The following is a 19,906-nucleotide window of genomic DNA, read 5'->3' as shown; positions in this document are numbered from 1 at the left end:
CTTGCTTAGCATGCAGGATTCCGTGTGCTCATTCCCTGTTACCTCCGTTTAAAAAAAGAAGAAAAGAAAAAACAAAAACAAGAACAGACTTCGAATGTTAGAGATACACAGTGCGCAATCCCAACTTCCATATCCATTCTTTTTACGTGTTTTCCTCTTACTGCTTGGTTTGAAATATATCCCAACCGTGACTTAAGCCTTTTTTTCAGAAAATGCTCTAACTCTTTGAAAGTCTCTTCTGCCACTTTTGTTTTGACACATCCACGAACGGAGATAGACGCACATGGTGGTTTTAATTACATTCGTGAATATTCTCATTAATGTACCTGTAACTACATTTTACAGATGGTGTGTCAGTGCAGCACTTTCCAGAAGAGAGAGGAAGAGAATCTTGCTGGGATGAGGTACTGTCTCTTGTTGTTCATGTCCTTGCGTGGCTATATAAGTACCAGGGGATTCTGAGACATAAGCCGGGGGTTGGTGTGAGTGTGCATTTTCACGTTTGCACCTGCTGATGAGAATTTCTGACTTATGTTTTGAACTTACAATTTAGGATGTGATTCTGTGCTTAATGCCGTAGGACTGGATAATGCACTTGTGTTCATTTTCCAGACTCACCTAGTGAAACCAGTGTCTGTATGGGCATTCTTTTTTTCAGGGTCTTTCCCTTACAGTTCATTAGAGGATATTGAAAAGAAATTCATCCCTGGGAAAGTTAGGTGTATCTTGGAGTTGGTTCTTGTTTTAGCCGTCCTCACTTGAAATTAATTAAGTGACGTTTCATTTTCAAGGCAGCATGTTTTGTCTTCCCATTCCACCGCCAGTAACAGTGGTCTAGTTTCCTTAATGCCTTACGCTGTTTCCCACCTGCTCCTTTTACTCAGGCTGCCCTTCCCCAAAGCCCCTCCACATCCCCTCTCTGCGCTGGCTCTCTCTTTTACGAAACAGTGCGGTCTTCCCAGCGTTCCCTGAGCTGTCCACGTGCAGCGGACTCTCCTGTCCTTTGTGGCGTTACTGTACCCGTTCACCTCAGTTGCAGAGCTGTTGAAACTTTTCTGTGCTGACTTGTTTTCATGGATCCTGTGCCTCTGGCAGAACAGAGAGGAGAATCTGCCTTTTATTTGTACCGCCAGCTTCTCCCAGGATAGGGCTTATGTTCTGATAGCTTCGGTAAATAACTCTTGTCTACCTGACTGACTGACTGACTGACCAAGCGTATGCACATGATGGTTTCTGAAGTTCGGTTCTTGTTTTATCTTGTTTTGTGTTCCTAGGAAGGGGCGGCTGAGCCCGAAATCAGAAAACCGGAATACGCTAGTGGGGCTGTAGGAATGGCTCCGCAGGAGCTGACAGATCATAACACACTGACCTCAGATGGTGGAGCACACGGAGCTTATTATACACTGGGTAAGTTAGTGAACGTGGATGGCATTTCTTGTCCTCTGTGCCTGGAAACTAGTGTGCTCTGGGGGGAAGGGTGTATGTAGCTCAGCAGTAGAGAGAATACGGGCTTAGCATGCAGGAGTTCCTGGGGTCAGTATCCAGTTCCTCCAAGAAACGAGTGTGATACGGGGAAGGAAGGAAGGAAGGAAGGAAGGAAGGAAGGAAGGAAGGAAGGAAGGAAGGCAGGCGCAAAGGTTTTGTTTCGCTTCAGCAGTGTCTTCGCAGGAAAGCCTAATCCTCCATCCTTTTCTGTGGTTTTTAGCCGACGTGGGACCTGGCCCGGCTCCGGTGTGGCCCGGCAGCGCCCGCCCACCTGCGGCGGCCCCGGAGGCCCAGGTAAGTGGCGTGGTCATGCTCTGTTGGACCTCGTCCTGGGAAAGGTGATCTTCCCGTTTTCCCGGCAGCCGTTCCTGGCCTCGTCTGCAGTTTGTGTGTCCTGTGACGGGTCTGGCGTGGCGTGTCGCTGCCTTTTTCAGACTCAAAACTCTTGCCCAGGAGCCAGTGGGCTGCTTCTCCCGGGAGCCCGTCGCCTTGGCTGGTGCCTGCAGGAGCCATGAGGGAGTGCTTAGGAGCCGGGGCCCGCAGACTTTGACTGTGGGTTTCTCGAAACAGCGTGAGGAGGGTGAGCCCTCGCTCCACACTGACTTCTCCTGGCTCGGCTGACTCCTTCCTGACCTCCTGCACCTGGGGTTGCTCCTGGGTCACTGAGACGGATTTCTGTGTCGTCGTTCTTTTGACTGGTTTCCCGGCTCAGGCCAGGTGATTCTCCTGTTTAGAATGTCCATTCAGATCCTGGTAACTGGAAAAGGGGCAAAGCCCTCCCTCCAGCTTTGTACGGTGTGCTTTGTGCAACTTTGAGTCTTCCTGGGTGTGGTAAACGTCACAGCCCGTCACTGTCTTTTCTCGGGAGGTAAGTGTGTCTTGGCCGCTGCCTCCAGTTGTACTCTGGGCAGAGAAGCCTGGCTCTCGGAGATGGTGCGCTTGTAGTAGGGAATAGAGGCTGGAAGGGAAAGAGCCCGCCGTGGAAATGCCTCCTTCCCTGCGGGGGAATTCCGATGCGCACCAGAGTGCGTACGTTGTGTTTGTCCCCCACCCTGCGCCGGGTCGGGCCTGCCCTGGAAGCTGTCAGAGCTGCTCGTCGGTCTCATGGCACACCGTGGGGTCTTGCGCACGAGCTGGTACAGTCCCTTTGGTGTCAGATGTGGGGTTGAGACTCCCCACGTCACTCTCCTCCCGTAGCACGCAGGTAGGGTGCGTTCCGTAGCGAACGTGAAATCCAGACGTCCCTGAGGATAGGGATGATTGTAGCGGAGCCTGACTCCCTTCTGAGGACAGCCTTGTCCCCTCAGGAGCCCTTGGCCAGCTCCGCCGCAGGACTCCGGGATGCCCAGCTCCCCAGGGCTCTTTGCGCCCAGGGGCAGCCCCTGCGGGGCGGAGGAGGGCCCTTTGTGAGGAGGGGGCAGCGAGGGCCCGGCAGGGTCCTGCAGGCGGAGCCCTGCAGGCAGAGCCCTGCAGGCAGAGCGGCGACCCAGGTGCGGCTCTGCTTGCTCGTGTGGAGAATGAGCTCTTCACGTCCGTCCCGTCTCCGTGTTCCTGGTCCGCGCCGGGCAAGCTTGCGTGGAGCTGGGGAAGGTGGCGGGGAGGGCCGTCCCGCCCGCCCAGAGCAGAGCGGCTGGCTGTTGGGAAGGCGCTAGTTTGCCCGTGTGCTGGAAGCTCTGTGTGCAGCCTCTCGGGCAGGAGGACCCTTGGCTTCCTCCACTTGGAGACAGCGGCGGCGACGTGCGGCGTCAGCGTCGTGTCCCCGTGTCCTCGTGTGCGGCCCAGGCTGCAGGCAGGCCCCAGAGGGCTGGGCGGAGCGTGTGGCGCCGTGCTGCTCTCTGGGCACCCGGTGGAGGGGAGGGCGCCCGGTGCCGACCGCTGCTGCGTTGGTTTTCGGCTCTTGCCGGTGTTGGCGCTTTTGTCTGTCATCCAACCCAGCCCTCCCTTCTGTCCCGCAGGTCACCCCGTGGGCCGGAGGGCCCCAACCTTTCCGAGGACCAGCCCGCGTGGCCTGCCCCGGGTGCGGCCCGTCGTCGCCCAGCTGGGCACCTGCACCTGGTCCCCCTTCGTGCCCTGTGCAGCCTGACCAGTCCCCCGCCAGCTGTCCCGCCCGGTAAGAGGAAAGCATAGTCCTCTGTTTCTTCCTTGAGTCACTGCAGAAGAGGGGCAGGTCGCTCTCCGGGGCTTCCCGGTGCACGGGCGGCCCTGACTGGGCTCACGGCCGTGTCCCTCTGGTCCCTTAGCAGACGCACTTGATGGGCCGCGTCTTCCCCGTCCTGCCCTGGGGAGGGAGGTGTCTCTTGTAGAGGGAAAGAGGGTCCTCTGACGGAGGGCAGACGTGTCGGTTCTGCACACGGGCCTCCAACAGAGACCACGTTCCGGGCTCCCTGGAGGAGAAGCCCGCCCCTGTCGCTGTCTGCAGCGAGGGGAGCCCTGACCTTCCACAGCCGATGATCGGTTATGGAAGAAACACCCGATCCCGTGGCCTGTGGTCTCTCCAGTCAAGGGTCCTGAGACCTGTCTCCCACTCGGTGTAATGAGAGCAATTGTCATACGTGGAAAGAAGGCTCAAAGTTTTTTTGCTGGAGTATTGTTAACTCTGAAAAGCCTAATCCTCCATATTTTGTGTGGTTTTTTTTCCGATGCAGAACCTCGTGCAGCTGCGGTGTTCCCTGGTAGCTCCCGCCCGTCTAGGCGACCACACAGGCCCTGATAATTTGGGAGATCGTGCTCGGTGGAATTCTTTCTGGGATATGTATTCTTTTTGTTTTTGCAGCAGCCTCTTCTGGCCTCGTCTGCATACTGTGTGTTCTGTTACGGGTCTGGCATGTCTTTTTGTTTTCAAATTCAATCTCTTGCCCAGGGTCCATTGGCTTTTCCTCTCAGCCAGTCACCTTGAGTGTTGCTTGCAAAAGGCATCAGCGAGGGAGTGCATGAGGGCTGAGTACCTCAGGCTTTGACTGTGTGTTTCTTAAAATAGCATAAGAATGGTGAGCCCTTGCTCCATACTGACTTCTCCTGGCTCGGCTAACTCCTTTTTACCTCCTTCTCTTGTGATTGCTCCTGGGTCACTGAGACCGGTTCATGTTGTCATTCTTGAATGGTTTCCTGATTCAGGCTGGGGGATTCTCCTCTGTAGAATGCCCATTGAATTACTTGTAACTGAAAACTGAGTAAAGCCACCCCTCCAGCCTTACACCGTGTGGTTTGTGCAACTTTGAGTCTTCCTGAGTGTGGTAAATATCACAGCCCATCATTGTCTCTTCTGGGGAGGTAAAGGTGCCTTCCCCGCTGCCTCCAGTTGTATTCTTGGGCAGAAAAGCCTGATTCTCTGAGATGGTGCATTTGTAGTAGGGAATAGAGGCTGGAAGGGAAAGAGCCCACAGTGAAAATGCCTACTTCCCCGCAGGACCAATTTGCACCACAGTCCTGGCATCATGTTCTCCATCCCGCGCTGGGTCGGTTCTGCCCTGGAAGCTGTCAGAGCTGCTTCTCTGTCTCATCACACACCGTGGGATTTTCCACATGAGCTAAAATCCCGTTGGTGTTATTTGCAGGATTGAGACTTCCCCCTTCCCTTTCCCATAGGGCAAACGTAGTGTGCTTTTCCTAGCGAACTTAAAATCCAGACATCCCTGAGAATAAGGATGATTGTAGCGGAGACTGACTCCCTTCTGAGGACAGCCTTGTCCCCTCAGAAGCACTTTGCCAGCTCCCCCACAGGACTGCGGGATGCCCAGCTCCTCAGAGCTCATTGCGCCCAGGGGCAGCTCCTGCATGGCAGAGGAGGGCCCTTTGTGAGCAGGGAGTAGAGAGGGTCTGGCAGGGTCCTGCAGACAGAGCAAGTACCCAGGTGCGGCTCTGATTCTATGTGTGGGAAACCAGGCCTTCATTTCCTTTCTTTCTCTGTTTCTGGTTCATGCAGACCATGCTTCTGTGGAGCTGGGGAAGGTGTCAGGGTGGGTTGTCCTGCACAGAGAGGCTTCCTGTTTGGGAGGTCCTACTTTATCAATTTGTTGGAACCTCTGTGCATCATCTCAGGCAGGACTCTCGCCTTCCTCCACTTACAGACACCGGCGGTGTCGTGTGGCAACAGTGTTTTATCCCCAAGGTCGAGTGTGTGGCCCTGTGCTGCTGTCTGGGCACCCGATGGACGGGAGGGTGCCCGGTGCTGACAGCTGCTGCATTGAGTTTCAGGTTCTGTAGGTGTTGTTCCTTTTGTCTATCATCCAACACAGCTCCCTCTCCTGTTCTGCAGGTCACTGTGGAGTCCCGATGTCCCGGTTCTTGGGCAGGATCATTTGGTGTGTCTTGCCCGATGGGACACCCAGCATCATTACTCAGAGGGTACTCGTCACCGCCACCCCCACCTCTGTTGTGGCCAATTTGGTCTCAGCCACCACCACCCCCACCACCACCAGTTACAGCAGTCGGTAAGATGAGAGCATGTGCTTCTGCTCCCTTGTCGAGTCTTTGCAGAAGGGGAGATGGCACTCCAGGGCCTTGCGATGCCTGAGGAAATCTGACTTGGGACATTGTGACATATGTCTAGCTTCCCAGCACACACATCTGATGGACTGTGTCATTTCCCCGTCCTGACCTGGGAAGCAGGTGTCTCTTGTGTAGAACAGAAGAGACTTTTGACAGAATATCAAGTGAATTTGAAGTCCCAGTTTGGCAGATGTGCCTCTTGCATGGACCATGTGATGTGCTCTGTGAGGGGTGAAGCACAGCCCTAACTTCAGGGGCTCACGGGGTTGCCTCGAGGGGTGAGGGAGCGAGTGAGGGAGAGAGACATTCACAACAGACAGCTTGTCACCATAGCAGATGTGCCCGTGCAGGGCCTCAGAGTGCAGAAGAGGGACACGTGAGCCACACAGGAGTGAATAGGAGGGTGTGGAGGGGAAGAAAGAAATTGAGGGACTGCCCAGTGGGCGTTTGTTGGGTTCACTCAGATGGATCTGGAAGGTCACTCCCGGCAGGGCGGGCAGTGGGCAGTTCAGGCGGGCCGTGTGAATGCAGCGTGAGGTCCACTCAGAGCCACGTGTGTGTGCAGGGGACTCAGTGCAGCCATGCACGTATCCCCTTCAGAACCCAGTCCCTCTAGAAAGCCCTCAGTTCACAACCTCATGTAAAGATGATTGTTCTCTTGAGTTTCTGAAAGTTCTGGGTCTGGATGAAATCTCTGGGTATCAGAGAAACTGAAATTTAGCTTGTTTTTTTCAGGGTATTTTGTGTGGCTGAAGTTTTCTTTTGCCCCAGTGATTTGAAAAGTGCAGGCAGGATTTAGATCAGCTGAGCAGGTGCCTTGCCCTTCAGCATGAGGCAGGTTCTTTGGGGGAAGTCAGGGGTGATCAGGAGACCCCCTGTAGGACCCCTGTCCCCACACCCCTGCTCCCTCCTGTCACCATGCCCACTGTCAGCTTGGCATCTCCACATTTATGTCACAAGATCCAACTTCTGATTCTTTGAGTTCTTGCAGTTCATCCCCTAACACCAAGACTCAGTGGGGCCCCCACAGGGTCTCAGCATTGTTGTCTGTGAGCCGGGGGGTAATGCTGGTCCCTGACATCATTGTGAGGAGGGTTGGGTCAAGCACACACATTGTTTTGCAAAATGACTGGGACATACTTCTCACTCAGCATTCTCATAGGTTTAAAAGAAAGTGTCTGCACACAGAATCATCAAAAGAGACCTCAGGAAGTCCATTAAATTAAACTGAAGATATAAGAGCTCAGGCCCAGAGCTTACCATTCTCTGCTTTAAAGATAAGGCGAAAGGCCCCTTTCTTCTATTAAATCTTAGGTCCTACTAGTTAAAGAAGGAAATACAACAATGAGAATGTGCACATTTTGAGATCTGTGTCTGAGATGTGAAAACAATTATTTTCATTCTGTATAGACACAGAGATGCACACACAGATTACAGTGTCCGTCAGAGGCCATACATACATTAGAGAAGACAAAATCAAGAAAAAATAAGATCCTACTAAAATAAATAACTCTTTTTGCCTTACAGCACAGTCAGTTTGGCAACTGAAGGGGCCCCTGAGCTGTGACAATGATGTGCGTAGAGATGTCGGAGGTGCATTACGGCCCGAATGTTTCCCTGCTCCATCCTGCCCCCTCCGCTGTTCTCTCCTATTGTCACCCCTAATGAAATTGTCACAGTTCTCTCTGTGTCAGTGTCTGCTTCCTGGAGGACCAGTGGTCACACTCTCTTGAGGGCACGCAGTGATTCACAGGCACACAACTCACAAACCAGCAGGAACTAAGATGACAGGGCAGACGCAAGGTTACCCCTTCAGGGCAGCAGTGACCGCAGGGGCCCCGGGGCTCCTCCTGGGTGGTGGGTACAGCCTGTGTCTAGATCTAGTGATGGCTGTGCTGCTTCAGTCTGTAAACACTCACTGGGCATGTGGGGCCTGTCAGTCACAGGGGTGTCCGGTCGTGAGCTAGATGACCAGAATGAAGTGGCCGTGTCTCATGGTGAGGAACGGATGAGGTGCAGGAGGGGGCCATGGGCGTCCAGCGAGAGGCCCTGCACTGACCAGGCCCATGCCCCCGCCCCGTGTCAGCTGCCCGGCAGCCCCAGCTCCAGGCAGACCCTGAGGGGGGCTGAGGGCGGCAGTGCTCTCAGTGGGCCCCATGAGCGCCCTTCATCCTCCCACAGCCTCCTGACTCTGAGGTGGGTGGGGCAGGGTCAGTGGGTGGGGCGCCACCACTGCCAGGGAGGTGTTGGGTATAAAAAGAGTCCACTCCACTCTGCGCTAGCTGTCCCTGGAGCCCACGGGGCCCTCCCTCCTTCCAGGTGGGGGAGGCAGCCAGCCCTGCAGCAGCTCTGGGGTCCAGGCTGGGCCACAAACAGGTCAAGGTGAGACTGCTGTGCTGCCCGGGAAGTGGGGGGAACAGCGATGCAGCAGTAAATGCCAGCAGGAGCAGCTCTGTAACCGGGATCCTCCACTGTGAGCAGGGCTGGGGCTGGAACATCACTGTGAGGGTGGGAGGGCTGGGAGAGATGTGGCCCTGTGGCCCTGGACAGGGCTAGACCTGAGCTCAGGGCCTGACGGCCTAGGGGAGAGTCAGAGAAAGACACACGCAGGGAGAGACTGTGTGTGAGTGAGAGAGAGAAAAGTGGGGGTCAAGTCCTAAAGAGGGACAGGAGGTGACAAGAGAGGGACACCAAGTAGGGGGAAGCAGAGAGAAGAGGAGGCAGGAAGGAAAGAGGGAGCCAGCCCAGGGTGCGTGGTGGGGGACGATGGGCCAGGGTGACTGGGAAGGGGAGTTGGCCCATCCTTCACCAAGCCCTGCATCTGCCACTGTTAGGGCCGCAGGGACCAGCAGCCCGCTCAGCTAGACAGGCACCACTGGTTCTCAGGACGGGGCTGAGAGCCACGCCTAGGGCCCTCCGGCCATTTCCCAGGTAAGGAGGACCAGGAGGGCTCTCCCCAGCACCACAGTGGCACCATCTCTAGCTTCACAGAGACCCTGTGAGCAGGCACCTTCCCATTCCCGTTCCACAGAAGGGAAACAGAGGCTCAGCCAGCCAGCCGACTTGGCCCTGTCTGCAGGGTTATTCACTTTCCCGATGCTTCTTTCCCAGGCAGGCAAGTGCCCCTGTCCTAAGAAGGGGGCCTGTGACAAGCCCGAAGGCTTGGGTCCCACCCGAGTGCCCTCTGGGGCTGGGTGACCTGGGCAGGTCTCTTCCCCTCCTTGGGCCTCGACTGTATGACCAGGGGCCCTTCTCCCCATCTTCCTGGGAAGTGGGACCCCAGCAGGGCCATCGCTCCAGGCCTCCCAGGCCCCTGGGTGGTTGTGGGGTGATCTCTGGCTCTCGGGGGAATTCCTTTCTGGGCAGGGCGATGGCTCATGTGCGCTCACCACTTGTTACGGGGTCACATCTTGCTATTTCCGTCTGGAATGGGACTTACCTACCATAGAGCCTAAGACTTGGTTTTCCACGTTTTTCTAAATTGGCCCTTGTGCAGAAGAGCAGCTTCCCTGGCCAGGGGTGACAGACCCAGTCCTGGTGAGGAGGCCCTTCCTACTCCCCTCACCTCGCTGCTGCTGGTCACCCCCAAACTCCAGAGCCATGCTCACCCCCTTGGATTCCCTGCTCCCCCCTCCCCATGCCAAGCCCAGCCTCTCCCCCTGCCCCAGAGATCCCCTTCTCCTGAGGGAAGTTGTGGGGCCCTTAGGGTCAGGACTCCAAGCCCTGTGTCACGGCAGGGAACACCCCAGCTGATTGGTGACAGGCCTGGAAGCAAGGGTGGGGCCCTGAGCCCCCACGGGCTGTGTGGCCTTGGTCAGGTCACAGCCTCTCAGCCCAGCATCACAGCCTCGCACACCCCTCCAGGCCCACGTGCCTGAGATGTCACTCAGTCACACACACAGGCTCCAGCCCCACTCCCCACCCCCATGCAGGCACATGGAGGGCACACATGCACACACAGGGACATGTACACACATACAGGAACATACACACATGCACGGGGACACACCCACAGGCTCATCCCCCAGCCACCAGGATGCCACTTCATTATCTTACGTGTCGCTGCTGCAATAAAAAAATTAAAACATGAATATTCAAATGGTAAATGCTGGAGAGGGTGTGGAAAACAGTGAACCCTTGTACACTGTTGGTGGGAATGTAGTTTGGTACAGCAATTATGGAAAATGGTATGGAGATTCCTCAAAAAACTAAAAATATACTTACTATATGATACAATAATCCCACTCCTGGGCATATATCCAAAGGGAACCTTAGTACAGAAAGACACCTGCACCCCAATGTTCATAGCACTATTTACAATAGCCAAGACATGGAAACAGCTTAAATGTCCACCAACAGATGACTGGATACAGAAGCCATGTCATATGTATACAATGGAATACTACTCAGCCATAAAAAATAATATGCCATTTGCAGCAACATGGATGGCCCTGAAAAACGTCATTCTAAGTAAGCCAGAAAGAAAGAAAAACATATGACAACACTCATGTGGAATCTAAAAGAAATTAAAAATAGAAAACAAACTTATGGTTACCAGAGGGGAACGGGGTGGGAAGGGATGCACTGGGAGTTCGAGATTTGCAGATAGTGACTGGTAAATATAGAGCAACAAGTTTATACTACACAGCACAGGGAACCATAGTATCTTGTAGTAGCTCATGGTGAGAAAGGACATGAAAATGAATACACATATGTTCATGTATGACTGAAGCATTGTGCTGTACACCAGAAATTGACACATTGTAAACTGACTATACTTCAATAAAATAAAAATTTAAAAACCTGAACATTTAAAACGACCCTTGAGAGAAATGGCCCCATCTCACCAAAGGCAGGAAAACGCTGGGACACTACGGGGAGGAGGAGGCGAGATGGCGCTGAGAGGACGGGGGAGCAGGAGGGCAGCTATAGAGGGGCGCCAGGCAGGGGGCAAACGCGGAGAAGAGGGGACAGTTGCTCTGGCTCAAGGAACGCTTGCCAGCCAGATGCGTGACGTGGCCCTGTGGCATTTGGACAGGCCAGGGTGGGGCAGGGCTGAAAATGGTCCATGGGCTGACCTGGGCCTCTTTCTGGCTTCCAGCTGGGCTGGGGATGGAGGGACACGTGTGACCCAGCCTCCCCTAGCCAGTGTGAGCTGCGGAGCAACCTGGGCAGAGGCTCAGCCGGGAAGGTCTGAAGCTTGGCCCCTGCCTGGGTAAGCTGTGTGCTTTCTGAATGCTGGACCTCTCTTGTCAACGTGCCACCCCACGCTGACACACGTGCGTACACACACACACACCCTCCCAGTAGAGTGCCTTGTAGGAGATGCTCCATGTGGGGCCACCAGGTGACACAAGCTGGCAGTTGGGAAGAGGTACACACTGTGTTTGTTCCATTTGTACTTTTTGTTTCTTTGGTCAGGTTGGATATATTATCATTTGTTAATGCTCCTCTTCATTTTTATGTACTGAAATTTATTTATTTTTTGAATAGAAAACATGACGATTAGGCAAGTTAAATGGCTGAGAGGTGACACACACACTGGGGTGCATCATGAACCTCCTGGATCTTGGCTAATGATGGAAGTGGACACATGAAGGATTCCTGGTGTGACAAGTGAAGGTAAGCATCTTGAAGCCCAGTCATGTGATGTTTCTACCTTAATGTTCTTTGAAATAAATGATTGCTTCCCCATGTTCCTGCTTTACTGAATTACCCACTGCGTTGGTGAGTCAGCCTCAGATACCAAAACCTGCAAAGTAATATACCACATCATATGCTTTCACTCATGAAAAATAAATGCATTAGCTTCCTTTTTTTGAAGTAAGTCATTTTAAATTTGCATCTTATATTTGGTTATCAAGAGGCACGCAGAACCCTCCTATTTTAATGAGAACAGTGCTTCTGTGTCTTTTTATCACATACCTGCTTAATGTTAGGTGTGGTATTGCTAAGTCAGATCCACATCTAGTTTTTTTTTTCAGCATAATAGGAAAATCCTGCTTCACACAGGTGCATGGTAGTAAACGAAGCAGTACACAACCTGCATGCCTTGCAATGCTTGTCTACTCCTGATTCAGGCTGCTCCAAAAATCATTTCATGAAAGTTCAGTGAAATTTTGCTTCACCTGGGAATCAGATGTTAAATCAATCAGGCTCTCATAGTCCCATGACACTAATGAGGTTGGGTTAAGTTACTGTAAATAAATTTCTAACCCAAGCATTATTATCCTTTGTTACAGGAAAATATTAACAGAGTAGAATGCAAACCCCTGCGGTGCTGCACAGTGGCCTTGAAAGTATCTCCATCAACCATAGGATTAATTTCAGTCAAGTCACTGAGTGTAGGAACACAAAGTTTTCTTTTAATGACATTTTATCAAATACTGTAAAAACTATCACATTTTCCCCTTGCATTGACAGATTACACTTGTTTCTAGGGGAAGAGTCGACAGCATCCTCTCCCCAAGTATTCCCAAGGCCAAGGGGTTCTGGTGCCAGAGAAAATGAGTCAAAGCAGTGGAAACCCCTGTAAACTTGGAGCAGGCTGGGCCCACCAGCGCTCGGAGGAGGGGAGAGGAGGGGATGGGAAGGTGGGAGCTTGTCCTCCTGAGAAGGAGAACAGGGTGGGGTGGGCGGGGCACTGAGCATGCGGGATTGAGCAGCCGCAAACCAGCCTTGTGGCTAACTCATGCTCCATGTAGGAGTCTCAGAAATGTCAGGGAGATGATTTGAAGAGGCCTCAATTTGGAGATGTAGCTTTAAGAGAATGGCTCAAGCACAAAACTATCAATTTATAAAAAGATGAAATTATATCCCTACATTATGCCTAATTTAAAAAAATTAACCCCAGATGATTCAAGGATTTAAACATTAAGATAGAAATGCCAGCATTCTTAGTGGAAAGGAGAGTGAATGTCTCTAGCCCTCAGGGCGGGGAAGGATTTCTTAAGCAGGACAAGGAGTGCACTTACCATGAAGGCTGATGAACCTGACTATATTAAGATTAAGAACTTTATTCATCAAAAGACACCTTGGGGGAGGGTGTAGCTCAGTGGCACAGTGCGTGCTCAGCATGCACAAGGTCCTGGCTTCAATCCCCAGTGCCTCCATTAAAAGATAAATACCCCACTTGTTGGCATGTGAAGCTACCGAACCCATAAAAACTGGCAACACCATGCCTCGCTCCCTCCCTCGCTCCCTCGTCTTCCCAGACCACATGCACTCTGCACTCTGTCTATGGAGTGCACATTTACTCTTACCTTAACCTGAGCACCCAACCCCCACATCTCATGGCTTTTCTCTCGCCTTCTGAAACAGCCTGCTTTCTGTGCAGTATGTATCTCTCTAAATCAAAAAAAGATAAATAAATAAATCTAACTATCTCCCTCCCCCAAAACAAACAAGACACCTTAAAGAAGGTGAAAAGCAATTTAAACTAAAAGATATTCACAATACATAACAGTTGAAAAAAAAATTAGTTAAGAGACTGAGACTTACTTTATAACCCCAAGACTTTTTTTACAACTTGTATGCATTATTATGTTGATTTTTAACATTAAATTGAAGAAATAAAAATCTCCAGTAAAGTTAGTTAAACTATCTCCTCTCAGATAACTGTTGGAGCCTAGATGATGTAATGAGGGAATTCAGCGCATTAATATTATCCCCTTTATGTAAATGACTGACACTCTCCATTTACAGGGTCTAAAAAAAAAAAAAGCAAACACATCATAACTAATTATACGAACAAAACTGCAAATCAGATGCCATTTATTCTAAAACAATTGTCAAAGAATATTTCTGGAAATTCACTGGAGAAAGTAGCAGAACATATATGGGAGACACACACCAACTTCAGGACAATGACTCCCTGTGGGGAGGGAAAGGAAAGATGCTTTAGTGGTATCTATTTTAAAGAAGAGAGAAGTGAGGCAACTATGGAAAATGCTAACATTTTTAAGTGGGAGGGGGTGGTACATGAGTCTTTGTTATACAACTGTTTTGAATGTGTGAAATTTTTCATAATTTAAATTGGGGGTGGGGGGTCCAGGGGTAGGTAATTAGGTTGGTTATTTATTTATTTAACAGAAGTACTGGGGATCTGATTCCAGGGCCTCGTTTATGCTTAGCATGCGCTCTACCACTAAGCTATAGCCTCCTCCCCCATAATTTAAATTCTTACTTTAAAATTAAGCACACTGGGAAGAAGTGTGCATCAACACTAGTTTTCTCAGGATATTGGAAACAGGATTTGTCTACACTGGCTCGTTTTCTAGAATGACCAACTCTGATGTTTATATTTTAAAACATGTCAGACCTGTTTGAATGATTATGAATTGGTAACAAAGCAGAGAATCAGAAGACAGATCACAGGTTGCAGAAGACACAAGATGTAGACTCCGCAAGCCTGCCCTCCGCCTGCCCCACCTGCTGACTCTGCAGAAACCTTCATGCCGGCACTGATGGTGACTGCCGTCCCCTTTCCCCCCTGGTAACCATAAGTTTGTTCCCTATGTCTGTGAGTCTTTCTGTTTTCTAAATAAGTTCATTTGTGTCTTTTTTTTTTGATTCCACATATAAAGTGATATCATATGGGATTTTTCTTTTTCTTTCTGATTTACTTCACTTAGAATGATGATCTCCAGGTCCACCATGTTGCTGTAAAGGGCATTATTTTATTTACTTTTTTATGGCTGAGTAGTATTCCATTATGTATGTATACCACATCTTTATCCATTCATCTGTCAATAGATATTTAAGTTGTTTGCATGTCTTGGCTGTTGTAAACAGTGCTGCTGCAAACACTGGGGTGCATGTGTCTTTTCAAATTATAGTTGTCTCTGGATATATGCCCAGGAGTGGGATTATTTATTTATTTTTAATGGCAGTGCTGGGGACTGAGCCCAGGACCTCGTGCATGCTAAGCAGGCACTCTACCACTGAGCTATACCCTGCCCCTTTATTGACTTGAATTGTCTGAGAGACCATTGTCCAGCCCTGTCTCTTCTTTGTAGCAGTAGATTGAGAAGAGAGGCTGGTTGATGGCCAAGCCCACAGACATAGCCTGGTTACAGATCCTGCAGGTCGGGGGTGGGGGGGTAAGGAAACTGCTTCTCTTTCTCATTCCTGAGACAGGGGTTACATTTATAAGAAAAGTTTATCTCTACTTCAGGGCATTGATAATGGTGCTTTTTTTTAATGTGTTAATAAAAACATGACAAAGTGGAGCTGGGGAGGGTATAACTCAAGTGGTAGAGCACATGCTTAGCATGCATGAGGTCCTGGCTTCAATCCCCAGTAACGCCATTGAAAAAAATAATAAATGAATGAATGAATAAATAAACCTAATTATCTCCCCCCACCAAAAAAAAAAAAAAAAAGTAAAACAAAACAAAACAAAACATTACAAAGTGGTCAACAGGATCATGAATAGAGCAAATTAAATCTTTTTAAAAATTCTTTAGGGGAAGGTAATTAAGTGTACTTATTTTTTTTTTTAATGGAAGTACTGGGGATGGAACCCAGGGCCTCATACATGCTAAGCACGTGCTCTACCGCTGAGCTGTACCCTCCCCCCAGAGCAAGTGAAGGATTTTGAAGGACACTTCATTTCCTCATCCCCCCTCCTCTGCCCTGTGGGATGCAAGTTGAGTAAATCCTGTTTTGGAAGGGAGTGCATGGCTCCAGACTTGATGTCCTGCTCTTCAGATTGTTATTTATCAAACTCTTTTTCTCACATATGGGAAGGAATTGTCACCTGGGGAATGGCCAGTGGGTCTCAACCCGTGGGCTCCAGCTAGTTCAAGGGCTTCCTGGTACAAAAGCTACTTAAACCCCTGGCTCCACAGAAGGCAGCAGTCACCACGGTATTCTTTTATGATTTGTGACAAAATCAAAGCAAAAAGAATGACATCAATGACCAACAACAAAAAACACCCTGAACTCCCTGGCACGTTCATCATCCTGGGCAGCTTTATTCTCTGTAAATGTCCCTCGTTGTTGGACTTTTTCATTTATTAAAATATCTCCCCAGAGGGGAGAGGGTACAGCTCTGTGGTAGAGCACGTGCTTAGCTTGCATGAGGTTCTGGGTTCAATCTCCAGTACCTGTTTTAAAAAATTTTTTAAATAAAAATAAGTATTTCCCCAGATTTCATTATCACCTTCATGGATCACAGTTTAGGAGACTGGCAGGGAGGAGATTTACTTTCCCATTGCATCTAAAAAGGATGTATTTTATTTAAAACAAAGCTTTTCCTGAAACAAGAGGTGATTTTTTTTTTTAATGCGGTCAATGTGCATTCCACACTGTTCCCCGCACGTACTAGGTAAGCCAACCACACTGCTAAAACAGAAGGCGGGAAACTCACGGGATTTATGGTCTGCCTATTACACAGAAGCCTATTACTCTGTTTAAGGAATTAAAAAAGATATCTTGAGATTGGAGGATTAACTAAAAATGTCATTGTAGTTCGAATAGACTTTCTTCCTTTGTAGGAAGTGTGCCAAGTTATCTAGTTAATGTTGTATTTTAAACACACACATACAAATATAAACAGTATGGAAGGATAAGATGACAAATGATACTCCCTTTTCTAACTAATTTTCATAACATACTCTCAGACTTCTTTTTTTTCCTTTCCCATATCTGGGCATATAGATTTAACTCATTCCTTTCTATTAAACTTTCTGTTACAAAAAACAGATCAAAAGGAGGTAGAGAAACAGTGTAAGGAACCCAATCTATCTATTGTTCAGCTTCAAAATAACCAGTAATCTAGTTTGTATTTTATTTCCTACATTTACATTGTTCAGAGGCAAAGTCTAGATGTATCATTTCATTTGTAAATATTTCCTAATCACCGTTGACCCTTGAACACCACCAGGATTAGAACCGACACGCCGAACAGTGGAAAATCCACTGATAACTCACAGCTCCCCCCCCCGTATACCGGGTTCCTCCCTGCCTGCCACCAGGCAGGTGGAGTCAGCCAACTCCCAAGTGTACTTACTACTGAAAAAATCCACGCCCAAGGGGGCCTGTGCAGTTCAAACCCGTGTTGTTAAAGGGTCGACTGTATTTAATTTTACTACTAGATCTTAACTTTTTACAGTAGTGTTAGATTAATAGAAAAATTGAGCAGATAGGAGAGTTCCATATTGTATCTTAGCAGTTTCCGCTGTCATTGCGTCCTTTATAGAGTGTATTACATACACTGTTGATAATCTGTAAAGTCAACAACCAACAGTGACACATTACTATGAAGCAGTCCCCTACTTATTCCCATTTCCTTAATTGTTACCATCTATCCCTTTTCTGTTCCAGGACCCTCACATTGCCTGTCATCATTGCCACCTCCTTAGGCTCCTCTTGGTTGTGACATTTTCCCAGGCTTCTATAGGTTTTGATGACCTTAACAGATTTGAGGCGCACAGGATGCCCCTTGTGGAAATCGTGTAAGGTTTTCGCCAAGATTAGAGTGGGATTATAGGTTTTTGGGAGGAATATCAGAGGTCAAGGACCATTTTCATCACATCATGCAAGTTTTCCTCTCTCCAAACAAGTTGTTTCAGGTGTTGGAGCGTGCGTTTTCTGGAAAGAGGTCTTGAATGGTGGGGGCAGGCACTCAGCTGGGGCTGAGGGTCCCACCTCCCGCTCCGTGAGCGGCTGCATGGTCCCCCGAGGTGGGCAGGTGTGGTTCCTAGGGCTGGGGGAGACCTCAGCCTGGAGAGAGGGGCCTTCTAGAAGACATGGAGGACGGTGGAGTCTTCCAAGCCCGCGTGGGTTCTGTTCTTCCGCCGCCCCACTTCATCCCCTGCTCCCATTCCCGGATTCCCTCCGCTTGGCACCCAAGGAGCCCCATCTGTGCAGCCAGCCAGAGACCCTGGCAAACTCCAGCCTAGCAGGCCTGGGGGGTGTTCCAGGCCCCTTAGCCCACAGAGTTGGTGACTGACAGCGTTCCTGCTCGGGGATCGCTGGTTCGGAGAGGCGCTGGGACGCGGCGGCCCCGGGGATGCAGGTCTGGGCACGTGGAAGGGGTGGGGCCAGGCAGTAGGAGGCCGCCTTCCCCAGCTCCATCCCTCCCTCCACCCCGCGACTGGCAGATGCTGCTCCCGGCACTGCTCCGGTGCCTGGGGCTTCCTCGCGCCCTAAGTCTGAGATAGATTCGAGACGACAGGCAAGTCACAACCCAGAGATCCTCTACGTGGAGCTGTGGATGCTGCCCGTGCTGTTCGGTGAGTGAGCCGGGAGCCCGCGCCCTTGGATGCCCGCAGGTCGCATCCGGTCTGGTTCCGCCCACATCACTCCTCACGGGTGGGGCTCTGTCGTGCCCCTGAAGTTTCCCAGAATCCTGGACCCTCCGTGGGCCAGTCTGGGCGGACTCCGGCCCCAAAGGCCCCTTCCCTTCCTGACCCTGGGCCTCGAGGTTCAGCACCCCTCCCCTCCCCTCCGCAGGCCTGGAAGGTGAACTGATGACGGCGCTCCACCAGTGGTTCAGGGTCTTCCTCGTGGTGAGCGCGGTCCCAGGATGCGGAGTCCTGATCTTCATTATTGGACCGCCCTTCTACCAGTGTTTTACAATGCTCCTCATCGTGGCGATGTCTTTCCAGCTTCGGATCCGCGACAACCGAGGTAGGGGTTTCAGGGGCCCCAGCAGAGAATGATTCCTCCACCCAGGAGCCCGGGAAGGAGAATTTCGTTCCCCGCATCTTTGAGGCTCATTCCAGTTCTTTAGTCTGGGGGCCTGGGACAGTTTCGAAAACAGCCACCAATTCTTAAAAACCCCTGGGTGTGGGTCCAGGCTCCCCAGCAGGGAGAATGATAAGTTTGGGAAGGAGTCTGTGGCTAGACCCAAAGGTGAAAATCTAACACATCTGTGCACTCTGGGGCGAGGGTCCTCGGAGCAGCGTCTTTAGGGGATGTCTTCCGCAGAGTCTCTTGCGGACCTGCCCTACCACTTAGATAACCAGGACAGCGGGTTTCCAAGCTTAGTACCTAGACCAGCGGAATCCGCATCACCCGGGAGCTTGTTAGAACTGCAAACTCTGGCTCCCATCCTGACCCATGGAATCGGAAACTAGGGGTGGCACCGAGTAATCTGTGTTTTAACACGCCCTCCAGGTAATTCTGATACACACCAGAGTTTGAAAACCATCACTCTAGGGTCATCTCCTCAAGGCCTGCACCCAACTTGCTGCTTTCTTTTTATTTTAGCCAGAGCCCGGAGCAGACGGGTGCTAAATTCTTTGCGGGCCTCGGGCGTTCGGTTTAAGGCTGGGGCCGGTGCTGAGTCCCTTATCCAGATGTCTGCTGGTGGCGGACCTCACCACAGGGACGGCATTTCTGCTAGATGGAGTCCAGGAGGCTAAGGCGCCATGAAAGACGCGATGACGATGGGTGTGGGGACCACCATCCTTAATTCTGTTACCTTCAATTTATTGCAAGCTTGAGCTTTTAAGGAAAGTTTCAGTGGTTTTATAGTAAATGATCTTTATTGATTTTGTCTTTTTTGTTTTGTTTAAGTGAAAGCAAGCTTACTTAGAGAGACACACACTCCATAGAGAATGCCAGTGGTCTCAAGGCAAGAGAGAGAACAACTCATTGGTTTCATCTTGGTCAGTGTTCTTTCCAGGTTATGATGGAGAAAGGAAAAAAAAAAAACAATTTCAAAAACTGGTTTCATCTCCTCACAGTGTTGGGAGGGGGTGATGGAATCTGAGGAGTCCCCAGTACCCTGGCTCTGGAATCCAGCTGGCCTTTCCTGCCTGGGTCCCCACCAGGAAGAAGGGGGAGCATCAGGGAGGGAGATGCCTGTTTTGGGGAGTGCAGCCCAGCAGTCCAGGCAGGTGAAGGGAAACAACTATTCCTTGGTTGGTGTACCCCCGCTCTCTGCTAGCTTTTCAGGAACAATTCAGCTGCAGCTGTGAGC

At 50.5% G+C, this 19,906-nt stretch overlaps 1 protein-coding gene and 1 long non-coding RNA gene across 5 annotated transcripts in view; both read left to right on the top strand.

Moving 5' to 3' along the window:
- Positions 1–344: 344 nt before the first annotated feature.
- LOC106731050 lies at positions 345–1,765 on the top strand. The gene is made up of 3 exons (XR_004314997.1): positions 345–404; positions 1,275–1,407; positions 1,706–1,765. It is a non-coding gene; the product is annotated as an uncharacterized LOC106731050 (long non-coding RNA).
- Positions 1,766–14,809: 13,044 nt separating this feature from the next.
- The window catches only part of LOC116659613, a 63,239-nt gene continuing 58,142 nt past the window's right edge, over positions 14,810–19,906 (top strand). For 3 of the 4 annotated variants that reach the window (XR_004314982.1, XM_032467399.1, XM_032467401.1), the window contains exons 1-2: positions 14,810–18,212; positions 18,433–18,609. Coding sequence is in view for 3 of the 4 variants with exons in the window: in XM_032467399.1 (XP_032323290.1) it covers positions 18,194–18,212; positions 18,433–18,609 (196 nt within the window). In the remaining variant the exon portion in view is untranslated. The remainder of the gene's footprint in view (positions 18,213–18,432; positions 18,610–19,906) is intronic. The other variant, XM_032467400.1, reaches the window with a different exon arrangement.

This window comes from Camelus ferus, chromosome 24 (genome assembly GCF_009834535.1).
Source record: "Camelus ferus isolate YT-003-E chromosome 24, BCGSAC_Cfer_1.0, whole genome shotgun sequence".
In the NCBI taxonomy this organism is placed as follows: domain Eukaryota; kingdom Metazoa; phylum Chordata; class Mammalia; order Artiodactyla; family Camelidae; genus Camelus; species Camelus ferus.
This window is presented reverse-complemented; position numbering and strand designations above follow the sequence as displayed.